This window comes from Mauremys mutica, chromosome 5, assembly GCF_020497125.1.
Source record: "Mauremys mutica isolate MM-2020 ecotype Southern chromosome 5, ASM2049712v1, whole genome shotgun sequence".
Lineage (NCBI taxonomy): Eukaryota > Metazoa > Chordata > Testudines > Geoemydidae > Mauremys > Mauremys mutica.
This window is the reverse complement of record NC_059076.1, coordinates 114,511,967-114,531,251: the sequence shown is the minus strand read 5'-3', so window position 1 is coordinate 114,531,251 and position 19,285 is coordinate 114,511,967. Positions and strand designations below refer to the sequence as shown.

General features: G+C 39.4%; 1 protein-coding gene across 6 annotated transcripts in view; it reads left to right on the top strand.

Annotated features, from left to right (window-relative positions):
* The window catches only part of CPEB2 (cytoplasmic polyadenylation element binding protein 2), a 147,559-nt gene that overhangs the window by 73,612 nt on the left and 54,662 nt on the right, over nt 1–19,285 (top strand). For 5 of the 6 annotated variants that reach the window (XM_045018402.1, XM_045018399.1, XM_045018397.1 and 2 more), the window contains 4 exons: nt 534–652; nt 941–1,055; nt 2,829–3,010; nt 18,821–19,285. The exon at nt 18,821–19,285 is cut by the window's right edge and continues 3,514 nt beyond it. In XM_045018402.1, the coding sequence (XP_044874337.1) occupies nt 534–652; nt 941–1,055; nt 2,829–3,010; nt 18,821–19,048 (644 nt within the window). In that variant the 3' untranslated portion in view covers nt 19,049–19,285. The remainder of the gene's footprint in view (nt 1–533; nt 653–940; nt 1,056–2,828; nt 3,011–18,820) is intronic. The other variant, XM_045018401.1, reaches the window with a different exon arrangement.

The following is a 19,285-nucleotide window of genomic DNA, read 5'->3' as shown; positions in this document are numbered from 1 at the left end:
GTGGTTGTTGTTAAACCAGAACCATTAAAATGCTTTTCTAGTGGCTCCCCCTAAGCATTAATTATGCATTTAAATTCCTATTTGAATAGTGTTTGAGAGGCTTGGTAAATCACTTATGCAACAGAGTACTTTGCTCTAATCTCTAGAATTGAGATTAGCCTTTTTGTGCTAAATAAGATTTTCATCATATAATGTCTACTGCTAGCAGTGAAATGTGTTTTTGGGTCTTAAGTAAAATGTTATCTTAAACTTCCTAGTGTGTGATTGATAGTCTCTTTTAGAAGAACACTAAGGACTGAGCTATTGATGAAGAATTTTGTTACTAAGAGATTTAAGGTCAGTGCTAACGTAAATGGCCATGGAGGTTATTTACATAGATGAAGATGCTGTCTGATTTTATAAACAGACAATTAGTTTGACGTTGAATCTTGCTTTGCAAATAAATATGTTCGCATGGAGAAGACACTTTTTGTGAAGAACATAAGAGAAAAAAATGCACACTTTCAGCTAATTTGTTGTTGTTGTTGCTTCAGGATACGCGTTCCTCCTTTTCCAAGAGGAGAGCTCTGTTCAGGCACTGATTGATGCCTGCATTGAAGAAGATGGAAAGCTCTATCTATGTGTTTCCAGTCCTACTATCAAGGACAAGCCAGTAAGTAAACAGTAGATGGCCTCCAGGCTATAGCTGCCATCTGTCTAAAGCTGCTCCTGAGATGATGATGGTGAAAATAATCAAAAGCAAACTACTGTTGTCAGAGTTCAACATCTGGGACAACTGAATGACTTAAATAACCGCAGTGTCTTGAATTAATAGGATTAAAACAGAGCAACTAGACATGTTCAGTTAATGAGACTGTGACAGTTTATATAGACTGATGAACATGCTAGGACTGTAATGTGGTGAGACTTAAGCATGCAATTTTCTTCTTTTATTAAATAGGTTCAGATTCGTCCCTGGAACTTAAGTGATAGTGACTTTGTGATGGATGGTTCACAGCCGCTTGATCCTCGAAAAACAATTTTTGTTGGAGGCGTCCCTAGGCCATTAAGAGCTGGTAAGTATAAAACTGGTATTGTAATGTGGCAGTTTTTAAAGGTATACTATTGTCAGTAATAAATTGAATCATACATATTGCATAAGATTTATAAACAAGAATATCTTGATGGTAGACTATCTGTGAAATATCTCCCTGTATTTACACTCTCTCTCCTGTAAATTCTCCAGGTGGGCTGTGGCCACAAAGCACTGCTCATCATTTATAGCTATTTAAAATCATCAAGAACTTCATGGTTATATCCAAATTAAAGCTACAGGAAATTCACTTATATTACTTGTCAAAGTTTTAACGTAAAATTTATCACTCAAAGGTTGGTTTTGTTTAATTAAAAATAAAGTGTGTGGGTAGGAGAATCCATGCTCCCATTACTGCACTTGAACTTGCTCAGAATTTTACTGCTGCTGTTCCAGTCTTACTAGTAGTCTACTAAAGCATCCCATGGCATCCATCCAGTCAACAGTTTGTATGAAATGGAATCATAGTGCAATGTGCTAGAAATCCCAGCACCTATTAGAGAGACTGCAGGAGTGCTACTCATGATACCAGAACTTGGAATGTAGCATAACTCCATCACAGAAAGAACAGCAGTCAGAAGGAAGACACACGACATCTATTAGTCCATCACGAAATTGAGAGCCAAAAAAGTGACAATCTAACATCTGGGTGTAAAAAATCTTCTTTGGTTTTTGATTCTTGGGCCTAGAATTTCCTGGCCTCGTGGAATTTTTTCATTCGCAAAAAAATTATCTTGAGCCATATTATAAGCATTATGCTTTTTGTCACTGCAGCAAAAACATAGTATGGCCTTTTTCTTCTTCCAAACAGTGTTGTGATTCTTTTTCATCACTTCAGTCAAAATGCTTCCAGTTACTTGGTCAAAGCTCATTGTTTGAGTAAACTAAACAAACACACTACTGCTTGTCATATTAATATCTTCTGAAATTGAGCTTCTGTGGCATTAATGTGATTATCTTGTCTTCACTAAAGTAGTAAGACTTTTAGCTCACTTTTTACTGTATTTGTGAACAGATGTGTTTATTTAAAATAAACACTATTATTCAACAGCACCATCAGCTGACAGCTTCATGCCCTATTTCCAAGTGTATCATCTATGTCCTAAATGTAAAATTTCACTATATACAGATTAAATCAGTTGCAGTAACTGAAGTGGGCATTTAAATGCTGTGAATGGTTTGCCAAAATACCTGGTTTGTACATTTGAAATTAACTCTTATGAAATTCTGTTCCAACTCACAAAGTCTAGATAAGCAGGCTTTGTATAGGGGTTTGAAGGACAGAAGCCCCCACTCCAAATGGAGGCAGGGTATGGAGCATTTATACAGCCAAACAATAGTGGACTGCTACAACATGTACTCAAGGATTTTTGTAGGAATTCTACCCAGTTCACAGTCCATGCATTCATCAGCCCCTGAGTCTGCCCAAAAATCCTCTTTCACATCCCATGAAGGAAATCCCCTTAGAGTTCAGCTTTAGGGCACATAGGTGGCATTGACTCATTGTTCTACTGAGTTTTGACTTTATAAAGTCACTTGAGAGGGATGTGGCCACTGCTGTGAAAATCAATATTTTAAGTATTCTTATGAAATATTTCATATATATTTCCTATATTTATTGGTTTGTATTTTACAATACATATGACATAGAAAAGAAATATTAGTAATTTATTATTACTTTTCAAATAAAAATACATTTGACAGCATTTACATTGCTTATTTTAAAATATTATTGTATTCTTTTGTTCTTCCATAGTGGAATTGGCTATGATAATGGACCGTCTCTATGGTGGAGTTTGTTATGCAGGAATTGATACTGATCCTGAGCTGAAATACCCCAAAGGTGCTGGGCGTGTTGCATTTTCCAATCAGCAGAGTTATATTGCTGCCATTAGTGCTCGGTTTGTTCAACTTCAGCATGGCGATATCGATAAACGAGTAAGTTGTTTAAAACATTTATTACGTGTCTCTGCAAATGAGTTGCAAGCTATAAAACACACCTCGCAGAATTCACTGAAGTTGCATTTGGTTTGGCTTTGATACTAACTTCTTAGTTACATTTCTTTTAATAGTCATGTAACTGCTGAAGTTCTAGAAATTAAAACCTTAATGTGCAATATATATTCAGCAAAGCAGCAGTTTGTTCCTGTTACTTTATACCGTATATTTTTCTTCTTCTAGAGACATAGCTCCTTTTTTGACATCAAGGGCAAAGGGCTGGAAAAATACACTTAGTTTTTCTTCCTTTTATCTGAAGTAAACCAGCACGGTGATGGAATCTTCTACCATTCTGACACTTCTACACTGAAACTCCTTAGGTTTGATTTTCAGAGCAGCTTAGTATCGGCAGTTTCCATTGGTTGTAGATGCTCAAAACTTGTGAAAATATGCCCCAATGGACACCCAAAATCAGATATTGGTAGCTCTTAACATTGCAGAGAGAGCTTTTTAAATGTGCACCAAAGAAGTGCTGTCTTCCTGAGTTTGCAGACGGACAATTCCTGTGTATCCCCTGCTGCTCATAGCTTCCCAACGCAAAAATCAAATTGATACTGATAAGCTTGGTCAGTTTCACTACTGCTATTTTAGAAGCATGTGGACAGCAAGGAAACTTACATAAATGATGTCAGTTTAAGTACAGTACGTTGCTGCTTTGGAAAACTATTGGTAGTGGCAGTTGTTGGAGCTTTATCATGGAGAGAGTGTTCCCAAAAAGGAATGTGGGTAAAGAGGAGGAAGGTTAGAGTAGTGGAGATTCCCTTCTCCCTTATAGCAGGCCAAAGACTGAGAAAAAAATAGTACCTCTCATTAGAACCTCCTGGCTGTTGTGAGGAGAGGGAATGTCTTATTCCTTTAAGCAGAGAAGACTGAGGAATAGCTTCACATTTTTCATATACCTATTAATTAGAGGATGAAGTAGAAGTTGAAGCCCTCATGTAGGGTCCTGTGACAGAATCCTCCTTTCCAGCAATTCTATGTATGGAGCAAGAGAGTGGACTGGACTTTTCATGAAGGCATTAATTTTATTGGTGAGACCACCCCTTCTCATCTTCTGCATCAGTCTCTGGCTAATAGGTATTTAGTCCTTTGGCTAATAGGTATTTATGTGGGAAGAAGGATAAACTTGTGATTCAGGTTTTGGGCTGGGGCTCTAGAGTCCAGGGTTCAATTCCTGCTCCGCCACAGATATCCTTTGTGACTTTGGACAAGTCACTTAATTTGTCTCTGCCTCAGTTTCCACCTGCAAAATGGGAATAATAGCACTTCTCTACCTCGTAAGGATAAATACATTAATAATTATAAGGAACTCTGATATTATGGTGATGCTGGCCATAAATGGGTAGACAGTAAATTTATCATGCCATGGTGATAAATAATAGTCATTTAACTTTTCTAAAGGAACATTGAAGGCATATTGTCAGATTATGAATCCCGTTTAAACATTCCTTAGCTGTATTACTGGGAAATTGAAACAGGAATATCAGAATGGTTCTACTGGATCAGACCAATGATCCATCTAGTCCAGTACCTGGTCATCTATAATGGCCAGAGGATGCTTCAGAGGAAGGTGTGAGAATCCCACATGAGGCAGATCTGATATTATCTGCTCCGTGAAGTTCTCTTCCTAGTCCCCAATAGAAATAGTTCTAAGCATTGGAGGGAGGGAGAGGGGGAGTGTGTGTATGTGTGTGTTCATTCCAAAACACTTTGCTTGCATTAACTGATATAACTTTGGATATTCTTGTTATCCGTATAAATGTCCAGGCCCTCTAAGTTCTCTGCTTCCATGACATACTGTGCTAGTCTAACTCCACAGTTGAATTATGCCATGAGTGGAAAAAGTATTTCCTTTTAACAATCTTGAATTCGCTGCTTTTCAGTTTCATTGAGTGTTACCCGGTTCTTGTGTTGTGAGCCAGGGAGAACCAAAGCACCAATCTATCTTCCCTGTACCATTCTTTCTTTCATATACCTTTATTTTGGGTCCTTTTTTATTCCTTACCTTTCTAAGGTAAACAATCCCAAACTTTTCAATATCTCTTTATATGAATGTTTCCATGACATTAACATTTTAATTTCCTTTCTCTGAATCCCCTCTAATTCTGCTGTATACTTTTTGAGGTGGATATTCCACTCAGTATTCCAGATGAGGAGTACAGCATTGATTTATAAAATGGTACTATAATATTTTCTGTATTATTCTTCATCCTGTTCCTTATGCATCCTAACACCTTGTTTGCTTTTGTGACTGCAGCTGTATCATGCACAGAAGTCTTCATTGATCTGTCACAATGATGCCCAGGTACCTTTACTGAGTTAATAAAGTAATTTACAATCCTGTAAGGATAATTCAAACTTTTCCTTCCAATATATGTTTGCTTTGCATTTATTTACCTTGAACTTTATCTGCCATTGTGTTACCCATTCACCTAGTTTGGTTAGGTCCCTTTGAAGTTCCTCACATTATTCTCTGGATTTGACTAGCTTAAATAACTTTATCATCTGCAAATTTTGCTACCTCTTTGCGTAGCCACATCATTAATAAATATTAAAGAAAGTTCCTAGTATGGAACCCTAAGGCATCCCTCTGTTAGCCTTTCACCATGATGATAATTGACCATTTATTCCTATTCTTTGTTCCTTATTTGTTACCCAGTTTTCAATCCAAGACAATACTCTGCCTTATGTTCCATGGCTACCTAGCTTCTTTAGTAGCCTTTTGTGAGGGACCTTGTCAAAGGCTTTTGACAGTCTAAATAAATGTCAGCAGTTTCTCCTTTATCTATTACTATACTGATCCATTCAAAAATTCTAATAGATTAGTGAGACATTATTTCTCTTTGCAGAAACCATGCTGGTTAGATTATATCATATTATGATCTTCCAGGTGTTGTTATATTCTGGTTTTAATTGTTATTTCAATGAATTTACAAGGTACAGAAGTAAGGCTTTCTCGTCTGTACCTGGATCACCCCTGGAACTTCTTTATGTATTGGTACAGTTTTTGCTACCCTTCAGTTCTTAAGCTATTTTTAATTAGAAGAATGCATGTTCTTTGCTAGCAGCTCAGCCACTTCATCCTTGAGCTTCTTCAGTACTCTTGGATGTATACCATCCTGACATAGTGACTTGCTGCTTTTTAGATTATCCGCTTGTTTTGACAGCTCTTCTGACTCCTCAGTCTCTTTTAGTATCTTATCTTTTATTTCCAGAAAAGAGGAATTCTGGTGTAGTTATCTTCCTGACATCTTCTGAGGTGAAGACTGATGCAGAGAAATTATTTAGCTTGTCAGCAATGTTCTTATCTTCTTTTAATTGCCTCCTTTGTCCCTTGATGGTACAGAAGACACACTGATTTGTGTGCAGGCTTTATGCTTCTGATATATTTGAATAATCTCTTGGTTATTTTTATATTTCATCTATTTCCTCTTCAAAATCTGTTAGTCCTCCTAAATTCCATTTTACATATTACTTACTGTAATTTAGTCTCTGAATAATTGGAACCTTGAATTTACCTATTACACACTTATGTTTGGTTTTTGTATTTTAGTCTTCTGGATCAATGAAAATAGATTAGTAAATTTCAATTTTGTTTCCTAGTCAGTTTCACTTTGAGTGTTGTTGTGCTATAATATTGGGGTGTAAACACTGCAGAATAATGTTTAAATTCTAACATGCTGCTTTCATTAACTTTTTTTTCTTTTCTATTAGAACATATTTATTGTTAATATTAGATTTTGGGAAATCTAAAATACAGGCCTAATTTTTCAGACGTGTCTTTAAAATGAAACAAATGTTAAGCAAGATAGTTGCTTTGATTATGAAATCTGGTACCAGACCCATAGAGCTATTGTAAAATAATTTATATTGAAATGCTATATTTGTACAGAAAATCATGAAGCTAGTGATGGACACGTTGATCAGTAGTCTGAGTGAGTTGTAGAATATTTGTTTTTCTTTATAAAAAATGAGAAGCTATCAAATTATGTACGTAGCTGAGCTATGTAATAGTGTGACCGTATTATTTTATCCTGCTGATTCTACTGTTTGTTACACTCAATTGTTCCATCATTTCAAATTAGTTACATTCCCATGTGTTAATACATTCCCCTGCATAATGGGATCCCAATTTTGTTTGGGGCTTTTATATTGTGCTTTCGCCCAAATACTAATATATAGGAAAGAGTACTACTTCTAAATACATAAAGGGGATTAAATCTCATACTTTTGACAGATGCATGTGTACACAATTTTCTGAAGGTAATAAAATGTAGTGTAAAAACTGTATAATGTGGATCACAGTTCTGAAAGCTTTGAAACCCTTATGTTTTACATAAGTCGTATACTGACACAGAGGTTAAGGAAGTTTTTGGATCAGGGTGTATTTGAGAGATATCAAAAGGCAAAACTTAATGCCTTTGTTTTAAATTCAGTATAATATATGAAGAGTGTCAGATGCACAAAACATTGCCTATTTGTTTGCCACATTAACACCTGGGTAATTACGGTTGTTAGACTGTTAATTTCTGGCATTAAATTTCACACAAAAAATCCCTATTTCTAACACTAAAGTTCTTGTAGCTGTTAATTGTTTCAAATATATAAATTCTCCATGCTGTGGCTTTGATTAGTTTTTCCACTGTAACTATGGTAAATGAAAGTGTAATGAAGCTGTTAAACTAATTCACTAAACTGGGAAGCAGAAATCTCCTGAGATTTTTTTTTAAATGAAAGATGAATTAGGCCACTAGAAATTAGTTGTCCAGAACAGATCATCATATGTCTTCAGTATCTTTTATTGTTCATTGGGTATATATTTGAATGCAACTTGAATGCAATTTTAATTAAAGGGAAGTTTTCTGTCTTTCTCCTTATATCTTTCTCTTACTCCTGTTTGTTACCAAGCAATTTAGCTTAGGAAGATCACTTGCAGGAGCATAGGGATAGCCATACAGGATCAAACTAGTGGGCCATCTAGTTTGGTGTTCTATCTCTGCCAGCAACAGAAGCTTCCGAGGAGAGTGCCAGAAATCTGATGTGGGCGCAATTATGGAATAAATGGCACATAAAGGAAATATTACCTAACCCCTGTCAATTAGAGGTTGACATGTGCGTTGAAACATGAGGGGTTTTATATCCCTTTTGACTTCAAACAAAAAGTCTGCTTTATTTAATGTAACTCTCTTTTTTTGCCTTTCATTTTCATTGATTGTCCCTTTGTTTTTGTCCTACGAGAGAAGGTAAATCCAAACATCCAAGATACCTTCTGTGTTTTGTATACTGCTGTCATAATCCTCTCGGTTTTTGTCTCGTCTCTAAACCAAACATTGAAGGAAACAAGGTTGTGTACATGTAATTCAGAGGCACAATTTGGGCCCCTCTCCTGCTATTGCTTCCGAATAGGCAAACCCTTATATCTATGCTGAGTTCTATTAAAAGTAATGGCTCTGTGCACACCCATTTCTAATAGAAAGATTGGAACTTTAGGCAGCGAATCTTACTTGTGGTGTTGATACATGAGCCAAAAAGAATACAGCTTGACTTTAAGACCCCATGATGAGTTTGCAAGGCTTGTAGTTAGAAGAAAAATCCTTATATATATATATATATATATATATATATATATATATATATATATATTAGTGAACAAACTTAATTTGAGACACTGAAATAGGGTGACCAGATCACCCAGGTCAAATATCGGGATGCGAGTGGGGGGACGGGGGCAGGGGCAGAGGGGGAAAAAATGGCGGCAGAGCAAAAAATAAATAAATTCCCCACCCCCGATTCCTCCTCCCTCCGCAAGCGCTGGAGGGAGGCCCGGGAGACTCAGGGGAGCGCGGGGCCGGGGTGAGTGCGAGTCCAGCCTGGCCCCGAGCAGGCAGGACTCGGGCGCGGTACCTGTAGGGAGAGTAGGGAGTGGCCTGCGGGGCCAGGCGGCGGCGGCTGTTCTCCCCACCTGGGCAGCGGGACTTGAGAGCAGCCGCTGCTGCAGCTCCCACATCCACGGGGGGAGGAAGCGGCCGCTGGCCAAGCTTGGCAGCTGCGGCTCTTGTGCCCACGAACCCCCCGAGCCCGGGCCTGCTGCGGGGACCCAGCGCGCACACAGCGCGCGCCCAGCCCCTGGCCACTCGCGTCTGGGCTGGCTGCCCAGCTGGTGCAATCCCGCGGGCGGCCCTGGAGTGGGGGCAGCAGGCCCCAGCCCCCCCCATCCCGCTCGGGTCCCACAGGGGAACGAACGGGGCTGGGCTGCCGATGCCTCCGCCGCGGGATTGCACCAGCTGGGCAGCCAGCCCAGACGCGACTGGCCAGCGGCTGGGCGCAGTGTGCGCGCTGCTGGGTCCCCGCAGCAGGCCCGGGCTCGGGGGGTTCGGGCCCGGGCGCCACATGCTTGGCTGCTTCCTCCCCCCGCGGCAGTGGGAGCTGCAGCAGCAGTTGCTCCCACGTCCCGCTGCCCAGGTGGGGAGAACAGCCACCGCCTGGCCCCGCAGGCCACCCCCTAATCTCCCTCCAGGTACCGCGCCCGAGTCCTGCCTGCTCGGGGCCAGGCCGGACTCACACTCACCCCGGCCCCGCGTTCCCCTGCGTCTCCTGGGCATGGTTTGCTTGGCAAGAGGCGGGGATTTGGGGAGGGATCCAATTGGAGAAGGAGGGGGCGGAGTTGGGGCGGGGAAGAGCGCGAGCCCTTCCAGGCTCCGGAGCCTTTGCTTGTTTGTCCAGTGTCCCGACCTAACATTGGTCGGGACGCGGGACAAACAAGCAAATATCGGGACAGTCCCGATAAAATCGGGACGTCTGGTCACCCTACACTGAAACAAAAATAATGATCCTCAAAATGCCATTTTTACTGAATAGTTTTTCAAAGTAGGACTCTTTATAAAGATTTTTTTCCTTCATGATGTAGTTTTTGCCCAATCCAATAAACTATTGTTGAGAGAATTAATATTTTCAGTTCTACATTTACTGTTTCCAAATTGACAGGAGTATAAAACTTCTTGAGGATGAATTTCTGTTAGATTTGGCCATTTGTTAATGCTTTTCTTATCCAATTCTTTGCCCCATAGATTTGTGAGATGTATCAAAGGTAATTTTTTGCGGGGGAGGGAGGGTTGGTTGAAGTATTCATATAAAATAGTGCATGGAAATATTGGTCAAGCCAAAGAAATGCAATATTTTTATAATTAATTTTCTAATACTATTTGTATAGATAGCCACTGATCTTTATAAAGGAAATTAAATATACACTTAGATTTTAATTTTTTCTTGTGTTGCTCTCTGTTGCAAGACTGTGTGGCCTAGTGGCCAGAGTCAATACAGCTGCTCTTCCTCACAGGGCTGCGTGGTTTGGAGGCGAGAGGAGGATGGACCACCACCCAGGGGTGGGGTGGCCAGGGTAGGGGGACCCGGACCCTCCCAACTCCACTGGGTCCCAGCCCAGGGCCCTATGAGCAGCGAGTGTATTTGCCTCTGAGTCAGTGGGGATCCATCTGAACCACACTGACTTAACACCTGGTCCTACAACCAGATCAATGTCTAGCTCTCCTGGGCTACTTCCTACTGTGTCTTCCAGTGGCGTAGTTTCTGGCCTGTAAAGCTCCCGATGGTTCCAATGTCACATGGGTGTCTGCAGGTAGCTGGATGGCTGTCTTGATCTCAGCAGGCTTGGCCTCCACAATCTTAGGCTCTAGCAGCTCCTGGGCATCTTCTCACTTCGGCGGTCAGCCTTGGCTGATCTAGGCTGCTCCCTTTTATACTGACACTCCAATTGGAGCATTCCCAGCAGGGGAGAGGGGGCGTGGCTTCCTCTGCCCAAAGTATGGGGTTAACCCCGACTTGTCCAGTGCGGGGCAAGTGCACCCTGTCAGAGTGAGCAATGTTTAAATGTAATTAATTACTTTCTGTTAGCTTCAAATTAGATCACTTTTCTTAAGACATTAAATAGTTGCTGATCAGGCTAGACATAAGGACTGAAACCTATGTTTTTAGAGAAGGGAAAGGGAATGGTGGGAAAGAATCCTAAAATAAATTAAAAGCTTGACCAAGAACATCATTTTGATCATGAGTCTTGTTTCTACACTTTTGAAAAAAACTAAACTACCAACAAACAACACACACTAACAAGCATCTTATATGCAGTCCGTCCCCACAAAGTCCCTTAGGAAAAAAAAAGGAATTAATGGTGACAGAAGCTTTAACTTCTTAGTAGACAGTTCTGTTTCATGGCATTTAGGTCACCAGAAATTTTGAAGGGCCTCTGGGTGCCAAGAAGGGAGTTGGAATAGCAGTGGGGTGTGTGTGTGTGTGTGTGTGTGTGTGTGTGTGTGTGTGTAAAAAGGAAGTGGGTATGTTTAGCTTGGAAAAGAGGAGATTAAGGGGGGACATGGTTATTGTCTTCAAATACTTGAAATCCTGCCATAAAAAGGATGGAGAAAAGTTGTTCTCTGTTGCCACAGGAGGAAATGGGTTCAGACTACAACATAGCAAATTTAGATTAAATCTCAGGAAAAACTGTAGTTTAGGACAATGGAACAGACTGCCTAGGGAGGTTGTGGAAGCTCCTTCACTGGAAGTTTTCAAAAACTGTCTTGGATGGTTTAGCCCCAACAACTCCTGTATCTTGGCAGGGGGGTTAGCATAGATGACTCTTGTGTTCCCTTCTAACCCTATGATTCTATGAAGTGATATAATTTAGGAATGAAATACTTGAAGGGAAAAATTAAAATCTACGGTAAAACTGATGTGGGCATGTGCTTGCAGATTCTTAAGTGGTAGGGGCAGAGAACAAGAAATACCTAGATCAACTTTATTTAGCATTCAGAACCACAGTATTTGGATACAGTGTACACCCACGAGATTTCAGCTGCCCAAAAATAATTTGGATATAACTACAATTAATCAAGACTCAACATAAAGGGTTTTTAGAACATGAGAGCAATCATGGGGAGGCTTGCTACTAAACAACAAATAACCTGTTTGGGTTTTTTACCTCTAGTTATTTGCTCTTCAAATTCCATTTGATCCCTCTTAATTTTCTTCTGACATAGTATCTAATGTAGTCTTTGATTAACGTTGATTTTCTGAAAGCTATCTGTGTGATTTAAGTAACCTCTTGAAAGTTGCCATTTAGCCATACTGATTTACTTCCTGCTTTCCATTTAGTTTAAAATTGTGCATTTTTCTGAGTCTATTTTTTGTTTGTTTGTTTTTTGTAAGTAGCATCTGTGCCAAATGTTAGGATTGTAACTTTTTTAGCTTTGACTTCAGGGTCTTTTTGAAGTCTCCTTTTTCAGCTTTTGGTACCTTTCTCCCCACAGTTATGTAGCATTTAATTTTATTGTGTGTACTGTTACTTACTGTTTCAATTGTAGATGTTTCTTGGACCAACTCCTGTGTGTTACTGAGGACTAAGTTGAGATGAGCTTCTCTTGTTTACTCAGTAACCCTAGCAGTTCTACAAACCAATTGTTTAAGGTGTTGATTTTTTTTGTCCTGCTGAGATATTTGACAAGTTTATATGAAAGTAGTTGAAGTCTTCATTAATATAATTGTATTAGACTTTGTTATGGTCTTTGAGTTCAGAACATTGAGAGAGATCCATTTCCTTCTGATCTGTAGTAGTACAGACCCAGCTTTGTATTCTTATAACTTGGAGTTAGTCCTCACCATTGAGAAGTTGTATGTGAATAGATTCTATGGAATATTTTAGATGTGGCACTCCTTTCCTGTTTCTGCAATCTAATATTTATTTCTTATATGATTTATACCCAGGAATTATAGTATCCATGTTTGGTTTTGGTTTTTGCATTCATCCATGTTTCTGTAATGTCTGTTATGTCAAGGTCCTCCTCTTCCATTGGCAGACATTCTAGTTCATGTAATTGTGCTCTTCATTTTCTTGCATTTGAATATAAATATTTATAGTTTTTGACCATGTGCCTATTTTTATTTAATTCCTCAGTCTGATACCACATTGATTTTAACAGAAATTACCTCTGTGATCTTGATTTCTGCCTGACCCAGTTTAGCTGTTGTTTCTGTCCTATCCTTTACTTGATACAGAGATACCTTGTGTTTTCCTTAACTCCCACTCTCCACCCCCAGCTCTACTTTGAACAATACCCCCAAAATATCATTTTATGTGCCATCATCTGATTTCACTTGGATTAAGGTGAAGTCCATCCCTTCGTATAGGCTCTCCTTTCCCTAAAATGCTCCTCAGGACATAGTAAATTTAAAGCCTTCCTCTTTACACCATCTTCTCATCCATGCATTGAGAACCTGAAGTTCTCCCTGCTTTGCTGGCCCTGCATGTGGAACTGGATGCATTGCATAGAAATCTATAAGAGTGGCTCTGGACCTATGCATACATCCTAGCAATCTAAATTTAGCTTCCAGATCCTCAGTCATACACTTTCCTACATCATTGGTATCAATATGTATTATGACCAGCAGCTTCTTACCAGTATTCGGTAGAAGTCTTTCTAGATATTTCATGAGATTTTCCACCTTTGCACTCAGTAGGCAGATAACCAGATGTCACATTTACCATATACCCAACTATCTATGAGATTGTTTACACAACAAGAAAGTGCTTGGCAAGCCAGAGTGTGGCTCTCCAGTGCACTAGTTTGCCATCCACTAAATGCTGTGTGGTCCCTGCTACAGAAGCAGGAAGCCTGCTAAACAACCAGTGGGGCCCCTTGACGATCAAAATTCAAAAGGAGCACTTAAAGATGATAAAGTCATTGCGGAGAAACTAAATGGATTCTTTGCTTCAGTCTTCACGGCTGAGGATGTTAGGGAGATTCCCAAACCTGAGCTGGCTTTTGTAGGTGACAAACCTGAGGAACTGTCACAGATTGAAGTGTCACTAGAGGAGGTTTTGGAATTAATTGATAAACTCAACATTAACAAGTCACCGGGACCAGATGGCATTCACCCAAGAGTTCTGAAAGAACTCAAATGTGAAGTTGCTTAACTATTAACTAAGGTTTGTAACCTGTCCTTTAAATCGGCTTCGGTACCCAATGACTGGAAGTTAGCTAATGTAACGCCAATATTTAAAAAGGGCTCTAGGGGTGATCCCGGCAATTACAGACCGGTAAGTCTAACGTCGGTACCGGGCAAATTAGTTGAAACAATAGTAAAGAATAAAATTGTCAGACACATAGAAAAACATAAACTCTTGAGCAATAGTCAACATGGTTTCTGTAAAGGGAAATCGTGTCTTACTAATCTATTAGAGTTCTTTGAAGGGGTCAACAAACATGTGGACAAGGGGGATCCGGTGGACATAGTGTACTTAGATTTCCAGAAAGCCTTTGACAAGGTCCCTCACCAAAGGCTCTTACGTAAATTAAGCTGTCATGGGATAAAAGGAAAGGTCCTTTCATGGATTGAGAACTGGTTAAAGGACAGGGAACAAAGGGTAGGAATTAATGGTAAATTCTCAGAATGGAGAGGGGTAACTAGTGGTGTTCCCCAAGGGTCAGTCCTAGGACCAATCCTATTCAATTTATTCATAAATGATCTGGAGAAAGGGGTAAACAGTGAGGTGGCAAAGTTTGCATATGATACTAAACTAAGACAAAAGCAGATTGTGAAGAACTTCAAAAAGATCTCACAAAACTAAGTGATTGGGCAACAAAATGGCAAATGAAATTTAATGTGGATAAATGTAAAGTAATGCACATTGGAAAAAATAACCCCAACTACACATACAACATGATGGGGGCTAATTTAGCTACAACGAGTCAGGAGAAAGATCTTGGAGTTATCGTGGATAGTTCTCTGAAGATGTCCACGCAGTGTGCAGAGGCGGTCAAAAAAGCAAACAGGATGTTAGGAATCATTAAAAAGGGGATAGAGAATAAGACTGAGAATATATTATTGCCCTTATATAAATCCATGGTACGCCCACATCTCGAATACTGTGTACAGATGTGGTCTCCTCACCTCAAAAAAGATATTCTAGCACTAGAAAAGGTTCAGAAGAGAGCAACTAAAATGATTAGGGGTTTAGAGAGGGTCCCATATGAGGAAAGATTAAAGAGGCTAGGACTCTTCAGTTTGGAAAAGAGAAGACTAAGGGGGGATATGATAGAGGTATATAAAATCATGAGTGATGTTGAGAAAGTGGATAAGGAAAAGTTATTTACTTGTTCCCATAATACAAGAACTAGGGGTCACCAAATGAAATTAATAGGCAGCAGGTTTAAAACAAATAAAAGGAAGTTCTTCTTCACGCAGCACACAGTCAACTTGTGGAACTCCTTACCTGAGGAGGTTGTGAAGGCTAGGACTATAACAATGTTTAAAAGGGGACTGGATAAATTCATGGTGGCTAAGTCCATAAATGGCTATTAGCCAGGATGGGTAAGAATGGTGTCCCTAGCCTCTGTTCGTCAGAGGATGGAGATGGATGGCAGGAGAGAGATCACTTGATCATTGCCTGTTAGGTTCACTCCCTCAGGGGCACCTGGCATTGGCCGCTGTCGGTAGACAGATACTGGACTAGATGGACCTCTGGTCTGACCCGGTACGGCCTTTCTTATGTTATGTACAATGCATTAAAAGTTCCATAGTGCACTTCGATGTTGCAACGAAGTGCACTATGGAACTTTTAGTGCACTGTACCGGGATTCAGCCTGCAGATAGAGCACTAGCTTGCTGCGCACTATAGATTATACCATGGCTTGCTGCATGCTAACTCAACGTATAGACTATCCCTACATTTCTAATGGTTGAATTCCCCTATGACCAGAGTTTGTTTTCATTTCAACTGTGTAATCCCATCCCCAGGAGTGATCTCTGTACATGAGGAGTGATCAGCCTCCTCTATCTCAGTTGGAAGATGCGTCCTATCTAAAGGCATGTATTTTTCTACCACCTGAGTTGCCTCCCATCAGGAAATTTGGGGGATCAGGGAAGTCCATTCTGAGATAGTCCCCTATGCAATCCATCTCTACATCTCTAGATACAGTTTTGTGTCTCTGCCACTCCAATTCTGTAACTCTGGGCTGAAGATGGTTGGTTGGTCTCTCTCCATGACATACAGTCTTCGTTTATGCAGTAAACCAGGTAACATCCATCCAGTCTTGTACATCCATAGTTACACGGCTTTGTATTCTAACTTGGTACTAGATTATGTTAAGTGTGATTTTTTTCATTGATTAGAAGGTGATTATTTTAGTGTTTTTTTCCTAATTATTTGAATCATTATCTTTTTTTTAATTATGCACTATTTTCTTGCTTGTCTCAGTTTTGGAAAAAGCCCAAACTCTCATTAATAGGCATGGAGGTGAGGAAAAGGAGAGAAAGTGCAAACAGTTAGAAAGAAATGATCTCATATGCTATACGTTAATACACTGATTCACTATTTTTGTTGTTGAACTGAAACCACTGAGGGGGTTTAGGGTTCTTTCAGAGTTTAAGGAGCCATTGGCACACAGTTGATGACCGCACTCTCCCTAACAATAGATAGAGATCCTTGAATTTTGAAGTTCAGCCCACACACACTTATTCTTATTGAAATATACAGTACTTCACTTGTTGCTTTAAATTGTAAAGATTACTCTTGCATGAGGTACCTATTCATATTAAAAGCTTTGAATTTAACTCATAGAAAAGCAACTTGTTGCAGTGATACAGAATGTAGAGTTTGCATTAAAAATACAGGTTAGCGCAGTGAGTGTACTTCCTGTTTTTTTCCACGACATTTTTTATGTACTGTAGATCAGTCAGGAATGATAGTCACTCATGGAACATTTTGGGAAAAAAAGAATTTTGATGCAAAGCATTTGGGGATTAATTTTAAGGATTGCTGTTTCCCCTTTTCTCTTAACTTGATTAGCATTTATTGTAAGAATAGTGAGTTTGTGTGTGACTTAAAATCAACTTCATTTTCAAGAGTTTGCACTGATTACTCACATCAAGTGAAATAATAACTTTAGCTAGCTTGCAACAAAAATACTTTTGCCTACTTATTAGAACACATTTTTAAAGGTAAGTGATGTGCTGATTAATATTATGCATCAAAGTGACTAGTTTCTGTCCATGCTACATCTAGTTTTCTCATATGTTTAAGGATACATCTTAAATACTTTTTTTTTTCATTCAAGTTTTTACTGTTTCATACAGCAGTATGATCCTAGTATGCAAGGATGACAGCTTAGCTCCAGAACGGATAGCATCTTTATGTAGATTCTTGATAATATTAATCTATAGATAAACAATTCTTTTATAGCAGTCACTTTTTGAGTATGAACTGCTGCAACACTGTGTTTTGTCAGACAAATGACAAGCAATATGTCGTCTTTATAAAGTGAGGAAAATGTCCAAAACAATGTTGCTGCTGCTGCTGTTTGTTTTTTAAGTTGTGGTCAATTCCTTTGTATTTTGTTTTGAAATTTTTTCTTCTCTGAACACAATGTCTTAACTGAACTGTAACAGAGACCTAATGCAAATTAATTATTACACACTTGCCACTTTTCCACTCTCACAGTCAGATGTGTTTGGGAGTGGGGAAATTGTCTATACAAGACAGGTGTCTGGTAGTCTGAGAGTTGCAAAAATTGTGTATTAAATAATGTTTTTCAAAATAAAACCCCAACCCTAGAAATACAGTGTATTAACAACCTATTGTGTAAAGTTAAAATAGTTACAGGAAGAGTTAAAGGAATATATCGCCAAGGCTTTTAGCTATAAATTTGATATATCTTATTCCTGAAATGGCTATTAATTTGCACAAATTATCTGTACACACAATCATTTGTGTTTCTAAAACAGGATGTGAGCAAGCCGGTAAGGTAGGTACAAGTTTAACTCTAGTTTGCATACAAGCTAGATTCTTGCATGATCAAATAATTATGCGTGCAAAATTGTGTGCATAGTTAATGTATGTCTATGCTGCAGTTAAACACCCACAGCTGGCCTCTGTCAGCTGACTCAGGTTATTTAATTGTAGTGTAGCTGTTTGGGCTCGGGCTGGAGCCTGAGCTCTGGGACCCTCCCCCCTTGTGGGGTCCTGGAACCTGGGCTCCAACCTGAGCCCAAATATTTACACCACAGTTAAAAAGCCCCGTAGTTTGAGTCAGCTCACATGGGCCAGCAGTGGGTGTTTAATTGCAGTGTCGGCATACCCTTAGAGGTCAGGCTGAGGTCTCTTTTGAACAATTGGTATTTTTCACAACCAGTGCTTCTGTATTAACCTTTATCAACAATATAGATTAGCTAGATACTCTCAAGCAGTTCTTGATAACAAACTTAATATACTTCATAGTGTATGCTGTTTGAAAGCACCGAGCACAACATTTGCTCAATAAATAGTAGAAAAAATGTGTATTGTGGAAGTGAATTTGGTAAAGGCAACTTGAAGCGAAACAAAAAAGTGTGTGTGTAAAATTATTTACAAAAAGAAAATGCTTTTGCTTCCTGTGAATGCTACTGGGCAATGTGAGAGTGACCAAGGCTTCCATTTCCTTTCCTCCTCCTGATTTAATTTACACTTCTCCCCATAAAGAGTAGATTGCAATCTCCACTTGTCTATTAAAAAAAAGTGTATTTCTAACAAATTATGATCTGGAGGTGTGTTCCTGTGGCATATCTCCACTGTAGCATTTATGTTCACACTTTTTTTTTTTTTTGGTTGGGCAACCATAAAACAGATTGAAAATGCTTAATCTTTTCTGATGCAGAAATACAAGACATTAACTAGGGTTGGTTGTATCTTGTTTTTTTTCCCAACAGGTGGAGGTAAAGCCATATGTGTTGGATGACCAGATGTGTGATGAATGCCAGGGTGCACGATGTGGTGGAAAGTTTGCTCCTTTCTTTTGTGCCAATGTCACTTGCCTGCAGTATTACTGTGAGTTTTGCTGGGCAAACATCCACTCTCGTGCAGGTCGTGAATTCCATAAGCCATTGGTAAAGGAGGGGGCTGACCGCCCACGTCAGATCCACTTCCGCTGGAACTAAGCATAGTGAACCAGCGTCTACATAAGGAAAGAAGGGTGCATGTGGCTTACTGTGTTTGAAGATACTGACATGCAGAAGAAATAAGTGCATTCTTCTGCTTTTCACCCCAGCTATCAATACATGCATCTTTATCAGCAGCCAAAACACTACAAGCCTCTTGTTTTTCACCAAAACCCTACATCTCAGGCTTACTAATTTTTGTGATATTTTCATGTTAAAATAAAATGTTCTTTTGTA